Below are 23,390 nucleotides of genomic sequence, written 5' to 3'. Positions count from 1 at the left end.
TGCAGGAGTGGTGTCGCTGTACGCTGTACGTCATGACACTCGACCTCGGTGTCCCGCCTGTCGTCCGGAGTGTTTGTTGTTTGTTTGTTTACATTTCGGAAGCCGGGGATCGGGCCTTGGGTTCGGAAGCGCGCCAGCCACAGCCACCGGCCGAAGGTGACTGACCCGAACAACATCAACAAACAATAATACTGGACTGGCGACAACGGTCTTGGATGGTGGCAGGTTGATCATGAAGACGGACCGGCGGATCGCAAGAACGATCTACTGTCGCTCAATTGGCCGAGAAGAACATGAGCCTGCTCGTCCGTGTAAAACCGGACTACATGAACCCAAATCCCCTCACGAAAAGGTAGCCAAGTGGCTTGTGCGGAAGGATACCGGCAACGTCTTCCAGAACGTGGCCGAGGACGCGACGCTACGCACACTGACAGAGTGCCGACCAGAAGCGCGAAAGGGAGCAACAGCGTTACCGACCTTTCAACGGGCTCGTTCCCAGTCGCTTATTCGAATTCGAATAGCATAATTGGTATCATGATCGTCAATGTTGTACGGTACATAAGGCAGATCAATCGTCAAGCGGGGGTGGATTGTTCTCAAACACCTGCAAGATCCTCACTGTTAGGCGTCGAGAAGGCTCCAGGACGCGCGCTATAACACTTACCTGCATGATTCTCGACTCGACGTCCAACACCCACGCAGTATACCTGTCTGAGGGAATCCCTCCCGCTCCCGATTGACCTAAAAGATCGGCTCGAGTCAGAACAGCTCTACCCATGTTCCGTCCCACTGTTCGTCTGTGATGAGGGATGTTAGTGAGATGAAGTGATGAGGGATGGGTCTGATCTTACCTGTACATGTCCGTAGGTCCTCTTCCGCCCAACCCTCCATCGCTTGTACCCTCCACAGAAGAAATGGTCGACCTCGGTATCGGGGGGAGATGACTGCCCGGTTTCGGTGGCATGGGCGTTCCGGAACGGCTCGGTGTGAATCCGGAATGGCTCGGTGTTGACGGCACGGAACTGCTCGGTGGCACGTGTTACGGGATCATCACGTGAGTCGACTACCGACACATAGGCTCGATCTACGGACATCAGCATACACCTAAGTCCGGCTCGACGAGGCGAATCCGATTCCCTCGGAACAGATTCGGTCGCCCCTACCATTCGCCTTCACCATTCACCGAAACAACAAACCTTCCCGACACATATCACAAACAGGTACAGGGACCTCGAGGTACACGACACTCTACTCAGGACCTCGACAACCTTACTCGACGTACCTAGGGACAAATGAGAACTCAAACTCGCCTCCTCTACCGAATCCGGCTGCTCTCGACAGGATTCGTCTGTTCGCCATCTCGTTCTCCCAGTTTCGCCATCTTTCGACATTCTTTTCTCTTGGGTCTTTTCAGTGTTTGCCAGCCCGTCTACGTACTCGTCTCCGTATAAATAGCTAGAGGAACTTGACCGAATTCGATAGAGGACGCTCTGTAATAGTTAGAGGTCAAGTTCCGATATCACATTCAATACACGCCTATCTGACTTGTTACAACATCTTCAAGACGTGTTGCGGAGAGGTTACAACTCAAGGACGTCGCTAAGTATCTACGCTTCATCGTTTTACCTTAGACCGAATCTGGTACCTCACACCGAGTGATCACCTTCCTTATCCATACATCTCTGGATTCGTATCCCGCACCCGAACCCGCTTCATCTAAGCGAACTTGCGACATTCTCCCGACTACCTGCGATCGACCTTAAGCACCCTACGCCTTACGACTTAGGACCTATCGCCCATTAGCGACTTCCGCCGTAACAGCATATCGGAACTTCTTTATCGCACCTGGTTAGGACAATGTCAGTCTATTCCGAAAACCACGACCTGCCCCCCGAGGAAGAACAGCGGTTCTCTCGAGCCAGGACCGGCTCAATCGAAACGAATCCGGCTCCTAGGGAAACGGACTCCGAACGTATTGGTCGTCTCGAAGAACAAATCCTGGAACTCATGCAGACGATCAGGAAACAAAGAGACGAACTCGCTACACGAGAAGAGATTCCGGCTCCCCTTCCTCGAAGGCAGTTCAACATCTACCCATCCAACCCTCCATCTCTAGCGGGAACTACTATCGACCCTAGAGAATTTCACCGGCCTTCGGTAGCTCGGTCCAGGGATCCCTATACTCCTATGAGGGACGTTCCCCTTCGGGAGAACGAAGCGGATCTGCTTGCCAAACGAACCAAGGAACCGAAACCGGCTGATCCACCCACGTTCAAGGGAGACGCCAAGGAGTTAGACGAATTCATCGTTAAACTCAACATGGTCTTCCGACAATTACCTGGACGCTACCCCACTGGAGGATCCAAGATCGATTTCGCTATCGGATTTCTTGGAGGACGAGCTTTTAAAACGGTTTCGTCTTATCTCCAATTGGATGAAGCGGACCAACCCCTTTTCTTACACGACTACGATGCTTTCAAGAGGTTCTTGAAGCATAACTTCGGGGGCTCCAACGAGAAAGCTGCAGCCCAAGCCGCTTTAGACAAGTTGGTTCAAACCGGATCCGCTTCGTCGTACTTCTCCGAATTCACCCAGTACAGTCCCTTGTGTGGCTTTAACGATGAAGCTCTTATCGCTGCAGCAAAGAAAGGACTGAAGGCCAAGGTGGTGGAACGTCTCGGTATCCTGAACAAACGGATGGAGTTCGCAGACTTCAACGAGTTCAGGAATGAGGCCGTCGACGCGGACAATAGGCTTCACGATGATGGGGTTCTCAACCGAGAGGACGAGAAGCGGAACGCTCGCAAGGATAGCAGGAAGGAACCGAATCCGGTTCGATCCGAGCGAGTTGTCACCGAACGGACCAAAACCTATGAAAAGGAGGTCGTCAAACCCAGAGGTTCGACTCCTTACCAGAAAGGTCCTATTACCGATGAAGAAAGGAAGAGGCGCCGCGACCTCGACCTTTGTACTTATTGCGGGAAGGCCGGACACTACGCTTCAGCCTGTCCTGTTCTTGCCGGCAGGAATGGAGGAAGTACTCCTAATGTCGAACGAGCTAGAAATGCGACAATCGAAGCAGTTCCGGCTCCCACCTGGGCGAACAAAGCGAATCGAACCGAATGGATCAAGTTTCGCTTCCAGGGGCAAGACCCTCTGATTACGATGGACTTCCATGCAGGAGCATCTTCTTTCACGACCGATGCCCTGATCGACAGTGGAGCCAGCTGTAATTTCATTCGTCCCTCTGCGGGGGTACTCCAACACGTTGAGGCGATCCCTTATGATCAGCCGAAGCGACTCCGGTTGGTTGATAACCAACCTAACCCGAATCAGCGAGGAGAGATCACTCATTACGTGAGTCTGATTTTCTATGTCGGTGGACATATTGGTCCCTACTCCCTCGACTTCGACATTGCGGAAATTGCGGCCCCGGATATCATCCTGGGAGTCCCATTCGTCAAGGGTCTTCGTACCATCACGGATTGGGACACTTGCGAGATCAGTTTGATCAAGCCGGATTCGCCTCTCAAGGGAACGAATCTGGAATATTTGGAGCGAAACCGGTTCCTCCGAAGACAAGACCCGGAAGTTGTCGACACAGATGTCGATCCTCGAGCGCTACGGGAATTGGGTCTGGAACACGACGACGAAGAGGATTACGACATCGCATCGGAAGAGATGCGTCAAGTGATTCCAGTTGAGTTTCATGATTACTTAGACGTATTCAGGAAGAGCGATTACACCAGCCTTCCTCCCCACAGGTCGTACGATCACGTTGTGGAACTTCTACCAAACGTGGAGTTGAAACGACTTAAGCCTTACCCGCTCTCTGCTGCGGCAGACAAGTGGCTCAAGAATTGGATAGACGAATCGAGGCGGATTGGGCACATTGAACCGAGTTCGCATTGGTTCGGTTCCCCGGTCTTCCTCGTACCAAAGAAGACTCCTGGAGAATTCAGGATGGTTACCGATTTCCGAGCATTGAACAATGCTACAAAGAAGAACGCGTATCCGCTTCCGAAGATCAATACCACCTTAGAACGAGTTAGCAGAGCTCGCTTCTTCTCCAAATTCGATATGCCAACTTCATACCAGTTACTTCGAATGCGAGAAGAGGACGAGGATTGGACGACAATCCTAACTCGCTACGGGTCATTCAAGTCTCGAGTCATGCGAGAAGGTATGACCAACGCAGGAGCCAGTTTCCAGTTCTTCATGAACGATGTGTTCAACCCCCTACTGGATCAGGGTGTTACCGTATACATTGACGATATTCTGGTGTATACGGAAACGAGGGAGGAACACATTCGGCTCATCAAGGAGGTTTTTAACCGGATCCGCGCCTTTTCGCTTTATTTGAAGCCGAAGAAATGCGAGTTCTTCAAGTCTTCTATCGAGTTCCTCGGCTACATCATCAAGGATGGGCAAATCGCTATGGCTCAAGACAAATTGGAGTGCATCCGAACTTGGCCCAAACCGACGTGTATCAAAGAAATTCAACGATTTCTTGGATTTACCAACTATTACCGACGATTTATCAAAGGATACGCTGGGTTAACACTTCCGCTTGTGAAGTTAACCAAGAAGTCCGAGCCGTGGATCTGGGACGAGAAGCAGGATGGCGCGTTTGCTACACTACTTTCGTCCTTCGCAAGCGAACCCGTTTTAATTCAAGCGGATTCGGACGAAACTTGCTATCTTGAAACGGATGCCTCGGACTACGCCATCGCTGCCGTCCTTAGCCAGCGCTACAAGGATGAACAGTTGCACCCGGTGGGGTTCTTTTCAAGGAAGTTGAACCCTGCAGAAATCAACTATACGGTCCACGACAAAGAGTTACTTGCGATCGTTGAAGGATTCAATCACTGGAAGCCGATTCTGCTTGGGATGGCGAAACCGATCGAAATCCTCACCGACCACAAGAACCTTGAATATTTTGCGACCAACAAGCAGCTTAATCGTCGACAGATTCGATGGGCTGAAACTTTGGCGGATTTCAACTTCTCAATCCGGTACCGACCCGGAACCAAGGGAGGTAAACCGGATTCGCTTACACGCCGACCGGATTACCACCCAGGTAGGGGAGGTATTAATTCTTTCGAACACAATCAGCCCAACTTCACCACGCTCTTGCCCAAAACATTGTGGCTCAACAGCATTAGAGAATCGGAACTCTACCGAAGAGCTGAAGAACAGGATATGGCTGCGATGAACGAGTATATCCGCGAGATGGAAGCGAATCCAGAAAAAGGGGGAGATGGAGATATCATCGACCGCATCATCAGCAAGGTAAAGACAATCGCGCTGACTGATGAATTCGCTTCCACGGCATTCAGAGCAATCTGGAAACAGGACGAAACAGATCTGGTTACCGGAAGCGAAACCGCTTCAGACGAGCAAATCTGGACCTGGACCAAGAACGGTATCCTCAAGTACAAGGACGCTATCTACGTCCCTGACTGCGAGGAGATCAAGCTCTTGGTACTAAAGGCACGACACGATGCTTCGCTGGCTGGACATCCCGGGAGAGAACAAACTATCGAACTTATCTCAAGGGATTACTACTGGAACGATTTGAGCAGCTTCGTGAAGGTTTACGTCGCATCTTGCGAGGTGTGCCAGCGAGATCGTACCAATCGACACAAGCCTTATGGCTTATTGAAGTCACTTTCGGTTCCGTTTAAACCGAATTCGGATCTTTCCATGGATCACGTGGAAGAACTACCAAATTCGGAAGGATTCAACTCGATACTGGTAATCACCGACCGTTTCACCAAGCGAGTCAAGTTCGTCCCTACTACGACAACCTCTACAGCTAAGGACTTAGCCAAGATCTTCCTCAAAGAGGTCTTTACGCAGTATGGGTTACCCGACAGGATCGTTTCGGATCGGGGAAGCAAATTCACTTCGAAATTCTGGAAAGAATTTACCGCGCTTCTCGATATCTCGAGCGACCTGACTACAGCCTATCACCCTCAGAGTGATGGAGCCACCGAACGGGTCAACCAGTCCCTCGAGGGATTCCTTCGGCATTATAGCAGTTATCACCAAGACAACTGGGCGAATCTGCTTCCCTTAGCCGAATTCGTTTGCAACAATGCGAAGCATAGCGCTACAGGTATCTCTCCTTTCATGGCAACCTTCGGCTACGAACCACGATTCGACGTCAGTCTCGACAAACACAGGGCTGAATCTCTCGTCGCAAGGATCGAAGCCAGGGATATGAAAGAAGTTTGGGAACAGATGCGAGTACAGATGACTGCAGCTAACGAAAGAGCTGCCAAGTATTTCGACCAGAAACACCAAAGCCCTCCCGAATTCACCGTAGGATCGAAGGTCTATGTTTCATCGAAATACATCGCAACCAAACGACCTACCAAGAAGCTGGATCACAAGCGATACGGTCCCTACGAAATCATTGAAGCGATTTCGTCTCATGCGTACCGGATCCGCTTGCCGGCCACACTCAAGGTTCACAACGTCTTCCACATCGACATGTTGGAACCACACCACGAGAATCCATTCGAAGGACGAGTACAAACTCCTGGGCCAATTGTCGAATCGCCTCACGATGACGAGTATGAGGTCGAAGAGATTATCGACAGCAGGATCAGGAGACGCCAATTCGCGTACTTAATCAAATGGAAAGGATATTCGGGACCTGAAGGACAAGATTGGGTACCCCTCGAAGATCTCAACAATACAGCAGAGGCACAAGAGGAGTTCCACGTTCGGTTCCCGACTAAGCCAAAGCCTCCAGGTTGGGAAGCGTAACTTTCCCGAATCCGCTTCAGTGAACCGATCCCGGCTGGACCGAGATACGGATAAACATATGTTCTGAACTCTTCTGGATCTCGTCTCGGACTTCTCGCTCGCATAGGATTCATCGTATCAAACGACTCGGATTGAAAGAAAATACAAAACCCAAAAAACAAATTATAGACGAAGCGGAACCGCTTCAATCCTTCTTGGCTCGCTTCGGCGGGCGACCATCATTCTCTTCCTCTTCCTCGTCCTCGTCCGGATCCGCTTCTTTCTGCTTCCCCTTACCCTTCGGAGTCGACTTACCCCCCGACTTCTTCGAATCCTTCGGAGTCGACACGACTCCGGTCTTCCTCTTCTTGGGTGTGGGCGCCGGCAACGGGTTGATAACCCTCTTGAAGGCCGCGTCACCTTCCGCCGCGATCGCCTCCCGGACCTTGTCGAGGTCCTCCAAGGCCTTCGAGAGACCCTTTTTGATGCCCGCATCTTCGAGCATGTCGGCGTAGACCTGAATACGGTCTCTGGCCGATTGCTGCCAAATTCGGTTGCGTTAAAACAGATTCGGTTCGTTGAAACAAATTCGACTCACCACCTGCGCCTCCCATCGAGCTCGAGGAAGCAGACTACTCGTCGCCGGAGGAGTAGTGGGTTGGGCTGCATTTGCAGCAGCCGCGGTGTTGGGGCTGGGAACTCGGCCGGGAGGTTCTGGAATCGGCTGTCCAGTAAGCGAACACGTGTTTCGCCGACCAGTGCACTCCGCACAACCCTTCAAAGTCCCAGACTTTTCGTTCGTACGGGACCGACATCCCCAACTCAACTCCTCGTCCCCGAGCCCCTCGCAGTCCTCGCACTTAGGGTCGTTCATGATACCCTCCTTGGCTTGAGCGCGAGCCAGGCGACGAGATTGCAACTACCGAAACGAACAAGATTTAGCCGAATCCGCTTAAACGCAAGCGAAACGAGCTTACCACCGCCCTCCTGGTCTTCACCTCGCTGGCCGTCCCAACTCGAGTCGAGAAAGGAGGTTCGCCGGGCCTCGCCTCGTGATCGATGATCTCTTGGTCGGTAGCGTTGACGATACCAGCGTGGGCTACAAAGCGGATTAGCTCGAAGCAAATGGTTTCGCTTAAAACAATACGAATATTACTCACTATCCCACCACTCGGGCTCAGGCGTCGACGCCAACTCGTCTCCTTCAGTGCCGACCGTGCCGATGTTGATCACGCTCTCATCCCCAATGTCGATGATCGAGTCGGCCCCCTCGCTTTCGGCTAAAATCAAGCAAATCTGGTTCAGCGAAACGAGTTCGATCGACGGGTACCGAGTACGAACCAGCAAATTCAGGAGTCCCGAACGCTCTTTGATAGCGACTCTCGATCTGCCGTTCGTACGCTGACCCTGGAGACGCGTTGGGCGACTCACCCGGTACACCGCTGTCGCGGTAGTCCGAATCTTCATCCTCGGACGTCACCACCTTCTTCTTCTTCTTCTTCTTCTCCGACAGGTCGTCAAAGAAGTTGGCAGGCGCTGCACCCGTTCGCCGAGTCGGCTGTACGCCCTCGAAGTCGATGGGCCGAGCTGGAACGCGATTATCCAAATTAGCTTCGTCGAACCGGATCCGGTAGAAACCAAACAAAAACGCTTACCGGGTTCCGGGCTCACCGACCGTTGGCGCACGAGAGCACCCCCCAAATCGATGTTCTCGACATCGACCCTCGCACCCGCCGATGCGGCTCCTCTCCCTCGACTCGACCTCGCGCTGTGTCGGCCTTGTCGACTCCGCTGAATCGACCTCCCTCGAGGAGTCCTGGGCGGCGACACGACAGCTACAATCGAGCAAGAATAGACATAGCATCAGGTTACGAATTATCAATTCAGAATCCAAGCAGATTCGCTTTACTCACCCGCACTCGGCCCCGCAACCGGTTCCTCGTCGACCGAGTCTAAAGGTTGCCCGGTCATGGCAACATCCTCGCCCGATACCGGGCGTCCAGTTGGCCTACGAGCTTCCCCGTAGAGCCCTTCCCGACGAGCCGGTTCACCACCTGCGAAGAACCCAACAAGTTCAGCGAAACGAAACCGCCTTTCGGAACCGAATCTGCTTACCTTCCAACCCCGATCGGGTCACCGACAGCCCCCTTATATTCGAGGCCAGGTTCTGGTCGACCTCGTCCGTGTCGTCCATATTGCGGAGTTCTTCGAAATCAAAAATTCCTCCGGAAAAGACTTGGTTGACTTCTACACACAAAGCGGAACTGGATCAGTGCACGCAAAGGAACCGAATCGACTCGAATCGCACGAACGAGAAGCCGAGTCTCCTGGATTTACGGTTGAGGCTCGGGAAGGAGTCGAGCGTTCCTCAATCTTGGGAGATACGTCAGGAGACGGCATCGTTGAGTATCTTCGAGAAAGGAAGTGCACAATTCGCTTCAATCGAAACGGATCCGGCTTATACCCCCCACTCGACGCGAGTCGATGGGCCTTAGCGAAATGGAAAATTCGGTCGCCATCAAATCAAAACAAACGCGTCGTAGACGATCATCAAACAAATTGATGCGATCAATACTTGAAACACGATGGCTCGGGGCGCGCCATTCCGGAGGGGGATATACTGTTACGGGATCATCACGTGAGTCGACTACCGACACATAGGCTCGATCTACGGACATCAGCATACACCTAAGTCCGGCTCGACGAGGCGAATCCGATTCCCTCGGAACAGATTCGGTCGCCCCTACCATTCGCCTTCACCATTCACCGAAACAACAAACCTTCCCGACACATATCACAAACAGGTACAGGGACCTCGAGGTACACGACACTCTACTCAGGACCTCGACAACCTTACTCGACGTACCTAGGGACAAATGAGAACTCAAACTCGCCTCCTCTACCGAATCCGGCTGCTCTCGACAGGATTCGTCTGTTCGCCATCTCGTTCTCCCAGTTTCGCCATCTTTCGACATTCTTTTCTCTTGGGTCTTTTCAGTGTTTGCCAGCCCGTCTACGTACTCGTCTCCGTATAAATAGCTAGAGGAACTTGACCGAATTCGATAGAGGACGCTCTGTAATAGTTAGAGGTCAAGTTCCGATATCACATTCAATACACGCCTATCTGACTTGTTACAACATCTTCAAGACGTGTTGCGGAGAGGTTACAACTCAAGGACGTCGCTAAGTATCTACGCTTCATCGTTTTACCTTAGACCGAATCTGGTACCTCACACCGAGTGATCACCTTCCTTATCCATACATCTCTGGATTCGTATCCCGCACCCGAACCCGCTTCATCTAAGCGAACTTGCGACATTCTCCCGACTACCTGCGATCGACCTTAAGCACCCTACGCCTTACGACTTAGGACCTATCGCCCATTAGCGACTTCCGCCGTAACACACGGAACTGCTCGGTATCGGCGGCTTGATGTCCCTGTAACGATCCGGTGTCCGACTCGATGGTATCGGTCTCCAGGATTCGAGTTGTTTTGTTGTGAGTCCCGAGGAACTCTTCGTGCTCGAGGCTTTCATGCTCGAAGAGGCGGATGGTCTCGTCGCGTTCGAGCTCGTGGCCTTCGAGCTTGTCGCCTCCGGGCTCGAGGCCTTCGAGCTTGTCGCCTCCGGGCTCGAGGCCTTCGAGCTTGTCGCCTTCGAGCTCGAGGCCTTTGTGCTCGGAACGAGTTTAACGTCCTTGTTCCCTTTCGGGAGAACAGGGATTTGAGTCTGTCCGACCTCAGAGAACCAGCGACATTCCACTTCGTCGTCGTGGCATTGCGTACAACCACCGAACGCACGACCTTTCCGAACTTGACTCTCGCAGATGAAAGGAGGATGCGAGTCGCTGTTATTGAAACACCTCACGCATTTCTTCTTGCCTTCCCATCGCAATAGGCCTCCATGCGGGACCTCAAGGCGAGGGAGGCCTCCATGCGGGAGCTCAAGGCGAGGGCGCTTGACGGTGGTAGCGAGAGGCTCGTCTTTGGCCTCCAAGCGCTGTCTCTTGGAATTCGTGGTGGTGATAGCGAGTTGTTCATCTTCCTGGTCCTCCTCGTCCTCCATGTCATCGTCTCTGTCTCCCCAACCTTCCCATCCAACCTCTGCACCCATTTCCCCTTGGCTCCCTCGTTCCTCCTGGTATGCGACGACGAAGTCGTCGTCGCCTTCGTCGTCGCTCAAAACGGTGATTGGGCTGTCGGGGTGGTTGTTGTATTCAGGGCCGATACCGGGGCTGCGTGGCTCCGCTTTGACTACTACCGTTTCCATCGATTTGGGTTGAGCCTTCTTGGACTGCTTCGATTTCTAGCTTCTAGCTGCTGGCTGCTGGTCGCTTCTAGATCCTCATCAACAGCCTCGCGTCCTCCGACCTCGCACCTCGAATGCGGCTTTGAGGACTGAGGAGGGGCACCGTCAAATGCGCTTCCCTTTGGCTTGCGCAGGATCTTCCGTCGGGGTTAAGGGCGATAGAAAGATAGCCTAAGCGATGGGTTAGGGGCGTGGGAATAACAATGATGTGTGTTTTGGTCGACGATCATCAAAGGATGTTTCAGAAAGGACGCAGGCGCGCCCTCCCCCTCCCGCTCCCTCTCCCGCCGTGCCGTGGGTGGGGGAGGCTGATGTAACCTTTGGTTCCGCGCGCGCGCGCCTCGAAAGTATAGGGCCCAAAGTCACGAACGGTCGAGTGTCGGCTGATCAGAAGCTCAGAAGCTCAGAAGAGCCAGAAGAGCCAGAAAGGTCTTTGGTACGCCGCTCCTCTACAGAGTCACAAGCATCACAAGTCAGCCATCCACCCATCGTCATCTGCATATCACTGCATCATTCGTCATATACACCTCGTCCTTATCCGCCATATCGTCGAGCTTCCCAAACCCATCTCTCAGTCCAAAGGTCATACCCTGGCCCATGACCGGCGACGACGATCGGCCCAAACGCAAATGCACCGAGACGGCTGTCCCTTTTTACTCGTACCTCCAACAAGAGCACTCGCTCAATCCGCTGTTTGGTTGATAGCCATGGCTGAAGAGTTGACGCGCTTTTATCAGACCGACTGCCCGAATTGGATACTCCCGGTTCCTTCGATCTCCTGCTTCTCGTCGACATTGCCCTCGGATTTTGACTTGCATATAATGAAAACAGACATTCTGATGGGGAAGCACCCGATTACATCGCCCGGCGACCTGACTCGTTAGAACACTGACACAAGCCTACAACAACGCAAACGCTGCCACGACGACAAAGACGGTCGTGACCATCCCCTTACCGACCCCATGAACCGACAACGCCCCGCCCTCGAGCTTTCTGAAACACTCGGCGCTGAACTGTCCCTCACAGATGGTCGTGTAACAAGCGCTGCTCATCGACCCTGCATCTTGACAGAACGTCGAGCTGGACTTGTTAGTAGCTTGATCTTGGTCCTGGTGGATGGTCCCATCAGGCCCGATCGACAGGTTCATCGCCCGAGTGTCCGTGACGCATTGATCGTAAGCTTCTCGGTTCGAGATGGACTGTCCGTCGACGTTGCAGATCTCCTCGGGGCCAAAGGTCTGGGAACCGCTCTTCTTGCTGCCGGATTCGGCCTTTTCGACGGTAGATTTGGTAGTCGAGGACGAGGGGTCGATGGTGGTGGTAGTCGCTGTGGCCTTGGCGACGTCAGTGACGGTGATGCTCTGCGGCAAGACGTGGCGAAAAGAGACGATCAGCGGATGGTCTGAATTAGCGGTAAAGATTGGCTCAACTCACCTTGGTCGATTCGACGGTCAACAACCCGTCCACTCGGCACCGGTTGATAAAGCTCCCATACAAACCCAACATCTTGAGCCCAGAGGCGCATTCCGCGCACTCGCGGACAGGATCAGGCTGACTACAGAGACATCGCTCCTGTGCATCAGCCTCGTTGGCGCTGGGGAAATCTTCCATGACATTGGGTCCCTTGCATTCCTCGACGAGGTCGGTGAACGCGGCACAGGTCAATTCGCAAGTGCTAGAGATGCCTTGGACGAGCATGTCGGCGAGCTTAGGGGGTTTGTTCTGGGAAGAGGATTCGGTCTTGGTAGCCGGAGCGGCGTCTCCTTCGCTGTTGGTCGTGAGCGGGACGAGGGCAATGGCGGTGGCAGTAGTCGACGAGGCTGATGCGGTGGTGGATGAACCGAGTCGAGACATACGACTTGACAAGGTGGTGCTGGCGGTAATGGGTCGACCGGTCACGACGGTGCTAGGTCGAGGAGCGATCGGGTTGCCGACGGGATTGGCGGCAGGGTTGGCGATAGGATTGGCGGTGACGACCTGGACCGGGGTGGCAACAGGGGCGGGCACCATACCCCCGACGGGTCGATCGACGGTGACCACCTGAATACTGGCGCTCGTTATCAAGGCGCCCGCTTCAGAGTAGATCGACGTGGCTGTGACCGTGGAGACAACCTCGGACACGCTCTCCTTGGCGCTACTTGTACCGGTGCTCGTGTCTACTGCGCCGGTCTCGGTCATCTCCTTGGTCCCAGTCGATGTCGTTTCTGTCGTTGCTGATACCTCCTCGTCTGCCAGGCTTGTGGGTTTAGAGGACGCATCTGTTGTTGTTGATGATGCTGATGTTGATAGCGTAGTGATCGGGAGGCTTTCGGTGGAAGAAGCCCCGGTCGTGGTGGTGCTGGCCGCTTGTGTGCGGCTCGTAGTAGAGGTGATTTCGGAATGGGTCGAGGAATCGGTATTGGATGCTGGTGGAGAGCCACCAGACGGCGTCATCGTCTCGAATACGGTCACATCGACGACAGCAGTGACGGCACCGCCTTGTCGGCCTTGAATCACTGGAGTCGGCCGACCGTGAACGGCGAGTGATAGTACCAGGTAGACTTCCAGGACCAGCAGGGAAGGGAAGCGGAAGAAGCGCATTCTTTTCAGAAGGGTGTGAATCGAGAGGAAGAGGTTGTTCTAGTTGGTTGGCCGAGACGCCGTCGGACCGAACGTGCTGGGAGAGGGAAATATAGATAGCAGATGTTGCCGGGAATGCCAAGGTTACGATTAGAGGCATGGAAGACGGTGATAGGCCCTTCTTCACCTAGAGTATATCGTCGTCGATCGGCGAGAGTGAAACGTATATCCTCCTCAGGAAAACTCGCTCAAAGGATGGTGGTAGGGGTCACGGAGATTCGCGTTGCAGCTTGGCCGAGTTTCAGGTCCCGAACTGATACCGCACTGATTCAAGTCCTTTGCGTGACATGTCGATGGCGTAATGTTCCATGATTTATCGATTCCCAACTAGGTCTGCTTACAATGAGCCTGACTTTTGCCTGTATTCCTCAACTTCGCTTCGGTTTCCCGAATGTATACGAGGTCCAGTGTCTGCCCCCGCTCGAATGAGCGATCCATATATGTCCCGTTCGTCATTCCTTTGCTCGCTCGCCACCAGTGTGAGGTTCCCTGTGGCAAGTAGCCGACTTGACCTCTCAGAGGCATGAGGGTGGTCGAGATGCGGCAACCACAGGCGATCTCGCCTGACCTCCGCCTCAAGACCGACATTAGGATCGTAGATATAACCCTTTCCTGGCGATATACCTCGAGACATCGTCGATGCACAGCCCCTCGAGCGCTTTCACCGTCAATTCCTCCAGGTCGTCGTCCGGTCCTTGCATTTCCTGTCGAACCTGATCGACCCGTTGTCGGATGACGGTGCTACTGATCAATCCCATCTCTTCTCCAGTCTTCACACCCGCTCCCGCCCCGGTTCCTCCGGCAGTTTCGCTCTCGTCGACGAACCGGATCCCACCACTCTTCACCCATTGCTTGCACCCGTCATCCTCCCTGACGAACCTCTCCTCCTCTTCTCTCTCCCCCGGTTTCAAATACCTCCGCACACAGACGATCCTCGATCGGTCTTGCTCGAAGAAGTACTTTAGTTGCGTTTCCATGTCCGGGCCAATCTCGGGGAAGGAGGAAGAAGGAGGGTAGTAGGCAGGGCGGAAGAGACGAGTCAGGGTGTCGCTACCTATGAGGAAGGAGAGTCGGACCTTGGGAGTACGAGCGGGCGATGCTGATTCTGGTTTTGGATCTTGCAGTAATCCAGGAAACGTCTGATCGAGCCAAGAATGGATGATCCGGGATTTCCCGACAAATGTAGGGAAATTGAGGACCGCTACGGCGATGTTGCTGCTAGACTCCTCTTCCTGCACGTCATTCCTGTCCTGCTGCTCCTCCATTGGTAACGATGACGCTGCCGCCATTCGTCTGGCCTGAAGCACCATCATCTCGACCCTTTCTACCGCTGTAGCGTTCTCCCTGACTTTCCTCTCTTGCTCTTTTTGACCCTCTGCATCTTCATCGCCGAGGTGGGTGGGCGGTTTGTCAACGTTCCGAGCGGAGAGCAGGAGAAGCTTGGCCGTGTACCCGCCTCGTCCTTGTCTGCTCTTGTCATTGCCATGTCCTTTGCCTGTTCGTTTGCTGTCGATAGCGTTATTTCTAGATGAGGATGAAGTTGACGTCGAAGATGAAGTTGCGGAGGAATCGGCGGTGGTGAAAGACGATTCAGGGTGTGCCGAAGGGAAAGAAGTACCAGCGATCTCGAAATGTGCGAGTGTAGGCGGGTTGAAGGAAGAGTCGAAGATGCCTATATGAATATCCTCATCCTCGTCCGCCTCTTCCTCGGCCTTGATCGTCGTTCCATGACCTGAGTCTGAGGAAGTGTTGCGTGAACCGGGAGGTAAAGGCCATCGAGGGTGTGAAGCCCAGAAGACGTCCAACGACGTGTAATTGGGTTGTGCTACGACGGCCAGCCGGGAGGCAAGTCGGGAGGATGAGGGAAGGTCCATCGGAGCTGTAGATTGATATATCTGGTCCAAACTTAGTTATACAAGGGATATGAGTGGGGGTTTGAGTATTCAGTCTCGATAGCAAGTTACGAGTAGTAGCATGTAGCAGTTCCCCCGTTTCCCCCCGCGTTTTGCCGAGGGCCGGCTCATGCGCCAGCGCGCGAGAGATCGTGAGACTGGTGGTGCGATTTCACGCTTCGATGATATATCTCCTTGAGCTCCTTGATCATTCCTGCCTGCTACATCCCATCCCATGTCCACTTGAAACCTCTACTTCCAGCTACAACCCAAGTTCTACAACGAGGAGTAATAGCTGAACCTCATGGGTTCCCATTTACCCGAACTTTGGTTCGAGAACCTCTCGACCCATCCCATCTTTACCTCTCCTCCGGCAAGCTCGAGCTCGCAACCGCAGACGACCACCTCGGCTCCTTCTGGGCGCAAAAACGCCTTTGGCCTGTCCTCCTTGAACGATTCCACCTCGAAGAATCCAGCAAATGGAGATGAAGACGACGAGGATGAGGAGACGGAGATGATCTACGACAAGCACGGGGACGAGGTCGGGCAGAGGAAAGAACGGGTGGTCGTCCGGGGTGGTAAAGAGTTGATCGCGGTCGTCGGGAGGGAGATCAGGCTAGTCGACCTGAAAGAGGTCAAGGAAGGTAGACCGGCGAGATATTGGGTACGTCATTCCCTCGAGCTGCACTCCTTTTCCTGACGAACGCTGAAATAAATTACTTCTGGATTCTTGGTCATGCCTGAGCAGATCCTTCGGAACCCAGACATAGACTTTCCCATCCACCAGATCTCCCTCAACCCGACCAACAAGCTGCTGGTTCTCGTCGGTACTAAACAAATCGGGGTCATCATGCTGCCCTCTCTAGGCAGTCTAGGATTGACCCCGGCGGAAGGAGGGAGAGGGGTCATAGATGGGAAATGGGTCAGGTGCAAGTGAGTCCGGGGCTTGATTGTTTCATACTCTGCCGCAAAGCGCTGCGCGGAGAGGCGAGATGTTCGAGTGCTGATGTGTTCGGATTGCTATGCTGTCGTTTTCGCATCGTCGTTCTGGTCGATCAGGGGCACAAAGATCGCTCCCGAGATCTACCACTCTCGGGCCGAGAACAGGATTGTCAAGTCGAGATGGCATCCCTGGGGGGAACATGGAACGAGCTTGCTGGTACTCACCGATGATACCATCCTCCGGTAAGTCTGCCTATCTTGAGATTCTGCTAGCGTTGAAGGACAGGATGTGGAATACAGATGCTGAGGAGCTGTAACGATATGGTGCATGTGCTTTCGACAGGGAATTTGATACCTCACACTCGTCCACCCAGCCTCTCCAAGCGATCCCTTTCCACCCATCCGTCCAAGTACCTCCGGAACCCTCCTCCCTGCATACCCCGTCGACAGCTTCGTCGTCCTCCCAGAATCATACCCAACACAAACCGAAAGCTTCTTTCACCGCCGAGGACGTTGCGAGCAAGACGGCCGTCTCTTTCGATTTGGGTAAAGGGGATGGGGAATGGGGTGCGTTGGCGGTCTGGGGGTGTATGAAGAACGGCGATGTCTGGACGATCTGTCCGTTCCTGCCCGAGTTTGCGTGAGTTTTTCGGGATGTCGACTGTGTTCATGTTCGGCACAGGGAACGAGACGCTTACACCCGGAGTGTGACTTGATAGGTTGGTCCCCGAGGTCTACATCGAAACGCTTAACCTGTACCTTGGTAGTAAAGCGCAACAATACCGCCTACAAAACCCTTCCTCCTCTTCGTCCTCCTCGACCCAGCCTGATAAGCTACCCACCTCGCGACAAAGCATTGGGTTCTCTGCTTCGGAACACGATAACCTCGGAAGGAAACTTGCCGCCCAGCAGAAATGGGCGAGAAGCCTTTCCCGACAGATCGACGCTCACAAAGCCAGCTCGGACGGGTTCAACGATAACGATGGTCAGGGGCGACAGTATGCCGTTCGACCGCCTAGGGATGGAAGGAGGTTGAAACGACAAGGACCTTACCTGGTTCAGCCTGAACCCAAGGAGCTGCCCTTGTCAGAAGAAGCCGGATGGGGGGTGGAAGGTGTTGCTAGCGATATCGTCGTCGTCGCGGACAAGAATAAGAACTCGGTAGGACGGGGACACGTTGCGGGACCGAAGACGGGAATGAACGTGGTCGGGATCGCTTGGGTGGACGGACGGGTAGACTTATGTATTGAAGCACAAAAGGTCGAGGCAGAATGGGAGATGGAAGATGTGAGTGCCGGTCGCGATCGGCTTGTCGCTCGAATTCGTGCTGATTCCTCGGATGTCCCGCAGAACCAAGATTGGGCTGAAGAACCCCTGTTGACGCTCGTGACATTCGATTCAATCGATCTCGAGATCCTAGAATCTCTCGAATCGGCGTCGGAATCATTCACTCCGCTCGTCTGCAACGGCACGACATTCACCATCGATCCTATGGACTCGACGTCGTTGTTCGTGCATCACGTCCTTGGAGCACATTGGATCGGGTTCAAGTCGTGGAAGACGTCGTTATCGCACGTGGTCCAGATGCAGGATGCAGATGAGGAGGAGAAGGAGCTGGGAGAATTGTGGAAGAAGAGGTCGACATCTCAGTGTGCTTGGGTTATCGATACTTGGTCGGGTCAAGAAGGGTACGTTCATGGCTTTAAACGCATGCTTTGACTTCGTGAGGTTATTGACCTCAATCCTGGTGCCCACAGCGAATCGTCTCTTGTACCAGCGGTCGGATCAGCCGTCTTGGCAGATATCGAGCTGGGTTACGCGTTCATGACAATAGCCTCGGACAAAACAGCGGCGATCATCCAGCTCAACGAGTTTGACGACGTCGAAGAGACTGAGCAGGACGATCTCCTTATGGCTCAGTTAGACAAGAGCAAAGGTAGAGACGAACCTATCGTTGATCCGTCGTCATATCTCGGTGGTCAACCTTACAACATCACGGACATGTCTTTCGATGCCGTCATGCGAAAGCTCAAGGGCAGCGTCCAGCTTGGACACTTGGGCGGCAAGCGGATCGACTCGGTCTCGGAAGAGGATCTCAAGATGATTGGCAACGTGATGCAAGGGTATGGCGAAGCCGTCCTCGAGCTGAAGCAACTATCCGGGCGGGTCGAGGGCCGCGCTGATCTTCAGGTCAAAGAGGTTGCCTTGCAACTGCAACGCATCAAGGACGCCATGCGCAAGGTCGCCGACCTACGGGGAGATTCGTCTGACGACGAGGACGAAGGATTGCTGGGTCAAGGGACCGGCGGGAGCGTCGACGACATAAAGCAACGCTACGAGAGGATCGTACGCACTCAAAAAGACCTCGGAAGCCGGTTGGCCCAGGTGCAAGGCAAATTGATCAACAACTTGCAACCCGATTTGAGCGATACGGAAAAGGCATGGCGCGCGGAGATGGAGCGCGTGGCAGAGATGATGAAGGAGACGGGAGAGACTCCGGAACTGATCATCAGGTATCAAGAGGTGGGTCATCAGATTGCGCTACTACAATTGATCGAGTAGATTGCCAACCAATCTAACCCGAAAAACAGATTCAAAAGCAATTCGACGCGATCAAGCCGAAATTGCAGCAGGTACAACGCGACAGCAATTCACGACTGCGAGCACGACAGACCGAGGTGCCTCCCGCAACGACAAGCGGTCTTGAACAAGAGTAGGTCATCTCTCACGGGCTTTCGATTCCGGCCGCTGCTTATTTCCCAAACTTGCCTTTGCAGAGCGAAACACGTCGCCCTCGTGCTGGAAAAGTTGAAAAAAATCAGATTCAAGGTGGAAGACCTGGAAGGCCTATACTGAAGCGGGTAGATCTCGCCAAGCCGAATATCATGAAATATATGAGATGGAATGACCCGACATCGCTAGTGAATACATAAACTCCCGGGCAAATAGGCATGCGCCTCGACGGACTCGGACCCCGCCGCTCGTGATCGGCGTCGGCACGCTACCGTCGACGCCGAAAATATTCGATCGATCGTCGACGCCGATCACTATCCTATCGTCGACGCCGATCGTCGACGCCGATCACGGGGAGGGATCGCTGCGCATGTGGCAGCGAACTCCTATTGTCGACGCCGATCACGGGGAGGGACCGCTGCGCATGTGGCAGCGAACTCCTTGTGTAGTTCGGTCTTGACCCCCGCATTCATCTCCCGTTCCACCAACAACTTTTCGAGCACGTCGTCATGTGTAAACCACACGAGCGAGGTGCGAAGGCCGTGATAGGTGGATATGAAGTGTTCTAGAATGGCTGACCGCATAAAGACCACATCGCCAGGTTGGTATGGGATACTGACTCCAAGATCAGGCAAGACCAAGTCTCCCTTGGTGAAGTCGCCGGCACAGGTCATTGCCACGAAGCCGTAAGGGATGTCTTTCGAATCTTTGTGGGGGTCGACTTGAAGGTTGTGGATGATGGCCATGGTACACCAGACCTGACGATCGCTGTTGAGGAGGTCCTTGACGCCAGGTCGATCTGAGGCCATCTTGTAGATGGTTTCGTAGTAGGCGTACCAGTCCGGTGCTATTCTAGCAAACATAGTGTTGATGAGGTGACAAGCTGGAGCCAGTGCCGCATAGAAAGCACCGACATGTGTCTGGGCCTTGTTTTTACCGTCTTGACGAGTATCTTTGGTCTTTCCGAACGTTGTCGCAAACGGATCCACCCATTGCCCGAAGTGCCCTAACCCCTGACAAGCGCCGTTCAGACCCTTGTTTTCCCTCTGTGCTTGATGGCGAGCATCTAAAGCAGAACCGAGATTGACTCTGTAATGAGGCGTCCCGTTCTGATCGTAATTGTCGATCCCGGTAAGGTAGCGAAGAGCGTCGGGGACGACATTCCGGATTTGTTCCCGTAAACCTTCCGGCATCTTAGGGAAGTCGGCAACGTTGAAGCTCAACAGCCCTTCAAAAACCCACACGAGGTCTAAGCCTTCAGCCGAACGAAGCCGATAACTTCCCCGCTCCAACCTTGTCATCGAATCCGCCAATGCATCAATCTGCGTAGCATCTCTTTTTGCGGGTTTTGACTTATCTAGGTCCAAATGGGATACAGATCTAAATCCATTGCTCCCATCAAACACCACCTCTTTGCATTTGTCAAGACCCTTCTTTGTGAACCCTTTGAGATGTTTGGAATAATCTGGGAGGTTTCCGAAAGCATTGGGCTCGCCGGACCGGCCCAAGTTCGCGAAAACCGTCTGCCCCGGGATCACAGGAGGTACTGTGGCGGCAATTGCAGGAGAGGGTGGTGACGAGAACGGGTTCGGGGTAGTTTTCGAAGTCGACCTCAACGTCCTTCCCGGGATCGCTGGAGGTGCTGCGGCGTCGAATCGAGGAGAAGGCGAGATGGATGTAAAGGGCGAGACACCTCCTGCGGCGTCGATCCGAGGAGAAGGCGAGATCGGCGAGAAGAATGTAGAGGGTGAGACGGAGGGAGAGAGGGAGATTGGGGAAGAGACCGAATTCGGGGTAGACGAGAGAGTTTCCGTAGCCGTTCGGCCGTTCGAGGTAGACGAGAGAGTTTCCGTAGCCGTTCGGACGTTCGAGGTAGACGTGGGAGTTTGCGTAGCCGTTCGGACGGTTCCCCGCATAGATGCCAATGCGTATGGATTCGATCCTGTTCCTCTAATCCCTCCTGCCCTTCCACCCCTGGCTCCTCCTCGAATCGGAGCACCTCGACCCCTGCGTCCTCCCCGACTCGAAGCCCCACCGCTGTTCGCCGCGGCCGCTGGCTCAATCCTCGAAGCGTTGCCCCGGCTGGGCATCGCGATCCTTCCGACTCCGCACATGGTAGAGTATCCTGTGAATATTTATAGGTGGTCCTGTAGCTGGGTACTAATTTGGCGTACGGTCTACGAACTTGCGGGCTGTTGAGGAGGATATCAGGATGGGAACGTCGTTCAAGTTTACCGCTCGAGACGTTGGAGGCCGGCGTAGGTGACGGGGGTCGCGCGGGCCTGGCCTGCTAGCTTCGCTGCTCGAATCCGGACAAACAATCACGATAGACAACCTCACCTTTGGAGCATTCCCCGCTTAGGCCACTTACCACCGCCCTCGACAAACAACGATTAGCAATTGGACTCAGCCTGTCTTTTCTGCCACACGCAGCACAACTTGATCTGGCTCCCACCTCGTAAGCCGGTTCAAGTCTCTGGCACTTGATTGTCACAACTGATCGCCGGTCCGTGTCAACCAAGAATCACGACTTTATAGGATAGAATTGAAGGCGGTCTGGTCTATCTCTGCCGATCTTGCAACTGAATCCCTGACAGAAGCGCAGGTCAAAGGAACAAACATGTCGGCTGCGGCATCTCAGGATTTCTCCTCGTCGAATCCGGTATGTTCACGATCCTGACCGCTGCGTTTTGGGTCCGGAAACTGATTCTCGTTCCACCATATCTCTCTGCTCTCGAAACATCCTTTCCTCGGACTGTCAACGCTGTTTTGCGATCACACGGACCGTAGATGAAGAAGTATAAGCTCGTCTTTCTTGGAGAACAGAGCGTGGGCAAGACCAGTCTTATTACTCGATTCGCAAGTCGAGCTTGATCTTTCGTCCTCGACCGGTGCTATTCCCAGTACTGACAACATTTCCATTACGATGCGTCAATCAGATGTACGACACTTTTGATAATACCTACCAGGCTACCATCGGGATCGATTTCTTGAGCAAGACAATGTACCTGGATGACCGGACCGTCAGGCTGCAGTTGTGGGATACGGGTAAGTCGCAGCTCTGATCCAGGTTGGCGTGGTCAGTCGGAGACTGATATCGTTTGCGGTCATCAGCTGGGTAGGTGGGACAGACTGATACCGGTCCAAAGAAAGAGGGGCTGACGACGGGTTCGTAATCGCGTTCGGACGGGTCGATCTTGGATGTAGCCAAGTAAGCTCTTTCTACGATGCATCGTACCCGTTGGGTCGGCAGACTGACCCTCTGCGCTCGTCTGGTCTTCGTCTGGTTTGTCCAGGAACGATTTCGATCTCTCATTCCCAGTTACATCCGGGACAGCTCGGTGGCAGTGATCGTGTATGATATCACCAGTAGGTCAAGGACTCGCCAGCTATCCCGAGCGCGATGATGGCTGATCTAGCGAATTTCCCGGCCCCTGTCTCCAGGCAGGGTGTCTTTCCAGAACACCAATAAATGGGTCGAGGATGTCAGGAACGAGAGGGGACAAGATGTCATTATCGTTTTGGTAGGAAACAAGACGGATCTGAACGACAAGAGGTACGTCGAGCGATCATGACCAGCACTTCCTCGACTCGGCATCGTGGACAATTTCTCATTCCCGTCACTGCTCGTAGACAAGTGACAACAGAGACCCTCGAGACAAGAGCCAAAGAGCTCGGTGTCCTGTACATGGAGACATCCGCCAAGGCCGGACACAACGTGAAGAATCTTTTCAAGAAGATCGCCCTGGCTCTGCCAGGAGCCAACGCCGAGGGTGCAGGAGAGGGAACGACCACGAGTGAGTATCACGATGGTGTGCGGCTTCCTTATACGCGACGATACGGGGACTGATCGAGACGATCATGCAGAGATCGATGTCGCCAGCTCTGCACAGCCCGAGGTACCGCAGGCATCGGGATGTTCGTGTTGAGCAGAGTTGTTAAGGGAGACAGAGTGAGAGCGCAGTGGTCTTTTCTGGTCATCAGAATCTGTTCGGGTTGTACGTTATATCATTACACATACATTTGCCATCTCGAGGTTGAGCTCAGGGGGACACGGATCGCAAGCTCGCTGCTAGCTGGAAGACCATAGACTCGTCGCGTACCGGCTAAGCAATCTTTAGAAATTAGGATTCACTACCCT

At 53.7% G+C, this 23,390-nt stretch overlaps 5 protein-coding genes across 5 annotated transcripts; 2 read left to right on the top strand and 3 right to left on the bottom strand.

The window, feature by feature from the left end:
• Window positions 1-10,122: 10,122 nt before the first annotated feature.
• Window positions 10,123-11,024, bottom strand: HD553DRAFT_342544 (uncharacterized protein; the record flags this gene model as incomplete). Its single annotated transcript, XM_046182762.1, has 2 exons — window positions 10,123-10,424; window positions 10,541-11,024. The coding sequence occupies 2 exons, from the start codon at window positions 11,022-11,024 to the stop codon at window positions 10,123-10,125; spliced, it is 786 nt and encodes a 261-aa protein (XP_046036294.1).
• A 789-nt stretch (window positions 11,025-11,813) lies between these two features.
• On the bottom strand, window positions 11,814-13,816 carry HD553DRAFT_42367 (uncharacterized protein). The gene is made up of 2 exons (XM_046184217.1): window positions 12,498-13,816; window positions 11,814-12,424 (listed from the first exon to the last, which is right to left on the bottom strand). The coding sequence occupies exons 1-2, from the start codon at window positions 13,641-13,643 to the stop codon at window positions 11,963-11,965; spliced, it is 1,608 nt and encodes a 535-aa protein (XP_046036293.1). The 5' UTR covers window positions 13,644-13,816; the 3' UTR covers window positions 11,814-11,962.
• Window positions 13,817-14,269: 453 nt separating this feature from the next.
• HD553DRAFT_272781 (uncharacterized protein) lies at window positions 14,270-15,556 on the bottom strand (the record flags this gene model as incomplete). Its single annotated transcript, XM_046177780.1, has 4 exons — window positions 14,270-15,006; window positions 15,055-15,149; window positions 15,270-15,384; window positions 15,442-15,556. The coding sequence occupies 4 exons, from the start codon at window positions 15,554-15,556 to the stop codon at window positions 14,270-14,272; spliced, it is 1,062 nt and encodes a 353-aa protein (XP_046036292.1).
• A 248-nt stretch (window positions 15,557-15,804) lies between these two features.
• HD553DRAFT_312211 (uncharacterized protein) lies at window positions 15,805-19,432 on the top strand. The gene is made up of 9 exons (XM_046180068.1): window positions 15,805-16,238; window positions 16,323-16,507; window positions 16,634-16,759; window positions 16,860-17,156; window positions 17,236-17,803; window positions 17,867-18,204; window positions 18,274-19,039; window positions 19,108-19,229; window positions 19,294-19,432. The coding sequence occupies exons 1-9, from the start codon at window positions 15,879-15,881 to the stop codon at window positions 19,370-19,372; spliced, it is 2,841 nt and encodes a 946-aa protein (XP_046036291.1). The 5' UTR covers window positions 15,805-15,878; the 3' UTR covers window positions 19,373-19,432.
• A 2,165-nt stretch (window positions 19,433-21,597) lies between these two features.
• Window positions 21,598-23,355, top strand: HD553DRAFT_312205 (ras family-domain-containing protein). Its single transcript, XM_046180067.1, has 9 exons — window positions 21,598-21,911; window positions 22,040-22,108; window positions 22,189-22,297; window positions 22,364-22,367; window positions 22,457-22,460; window positions 22,546-22,618; window positions 22,694-22,805; window positions 22,883-23,046; window positions 23,117-23,355. The coding sequence occupies exons 1-9, from the start codon at window positions 21,870-21,872 to the stop codon at window positions 23,176-23,178; spliced, it is 639 nt and encodes a 212-aa protein (XP_046036290.1). The 5' UTR covers window positions 21,598-21,869; the 3' UTR covers window positions 23,179-23,355.
• The last annotated feature ends 35 nt before the right edge of the window (window positions 23,356-23,390 follow it).

This window comes from Filobasidium floriforme (assembly GCF_021052385.1).
Source record: "Filobasidium floriforme strain CBS 6241 chromosome Unknown HD553scaffold_12, whole genome shotgun sequence".
In the NCBI taxonomy this organism is placed as follows: domain Eukaryota; kingdom Fungi; phylum Basidiomycota; class Tremellomycetes; order Filobasidiales; family Filobasidiaceae; genus Filobasidium; species Filobasidium floriforme.
The sequence above is the reverse complement of the archived record's forward strand: the minus strand, read 5'-3'. Positions and strand labels throughout refer to the sequence as shown.

Bases quoted from the DNA above. Each gene is read 5' to 3' on its own strand.
- HD553DRAFT_42367 (XM_046184217.1), bottom strand. From the start codon at position 13,643: ATGCGCTTCTTCCGCTTCCCTTCCCTGCTGGTCCTGGAAGTCTACCTG. The intron at 12,425-12,497 runs GTGAGTTGAGCC...GTCTTGCCGCAG, and splicing joins TGACCGTCGAATCGACCAAG to AGCATCACCGTCACTGACGT.
- HD553DRAFT_312211 (XM_046180068.1), top strand. From the start codon at position 15,879: ATGGGTTCCCATTTACCCGAACTTTGGTTCGAGAACCTCTCGACCCAT. The intron at 16,760-16,859 runs GTAAGTCTGCCT...TGCTTTCGACAG, and splicing joins ACCGATGATACCATCCTCCG to GGAATTTGATACCTCACACT. The intron at 18,205-18,273 runs GTACGTTCATGG...TGGTGCCCACAG, and splicing joins ACTTGGTCGGGTCAAGAAGG to CGAATCGTCTCTTGTACCAG.
- HD553DRAFT_312205 (XM_046180067.1), top strand. From the start codon at position 21,870: ATGTCGGCTGCGGCATCTCAGGATTTCTCCTCGTCGAATCCG. The intron at 21,912-22,039 runs GTATGTTCACGA...CACGGACCGTAG, and splicing joins ATTTCTCCTCGTCGAATCCG to ATGAAGAAGTATAAGCTCGT. The intron at 22,109-22,188 runs GCAAGTCGAGCT...TGCGTCAATCAG, and splicing joins CCAGTCTTATTACTCGATTC to ATGTACGACACTTTTGATAA.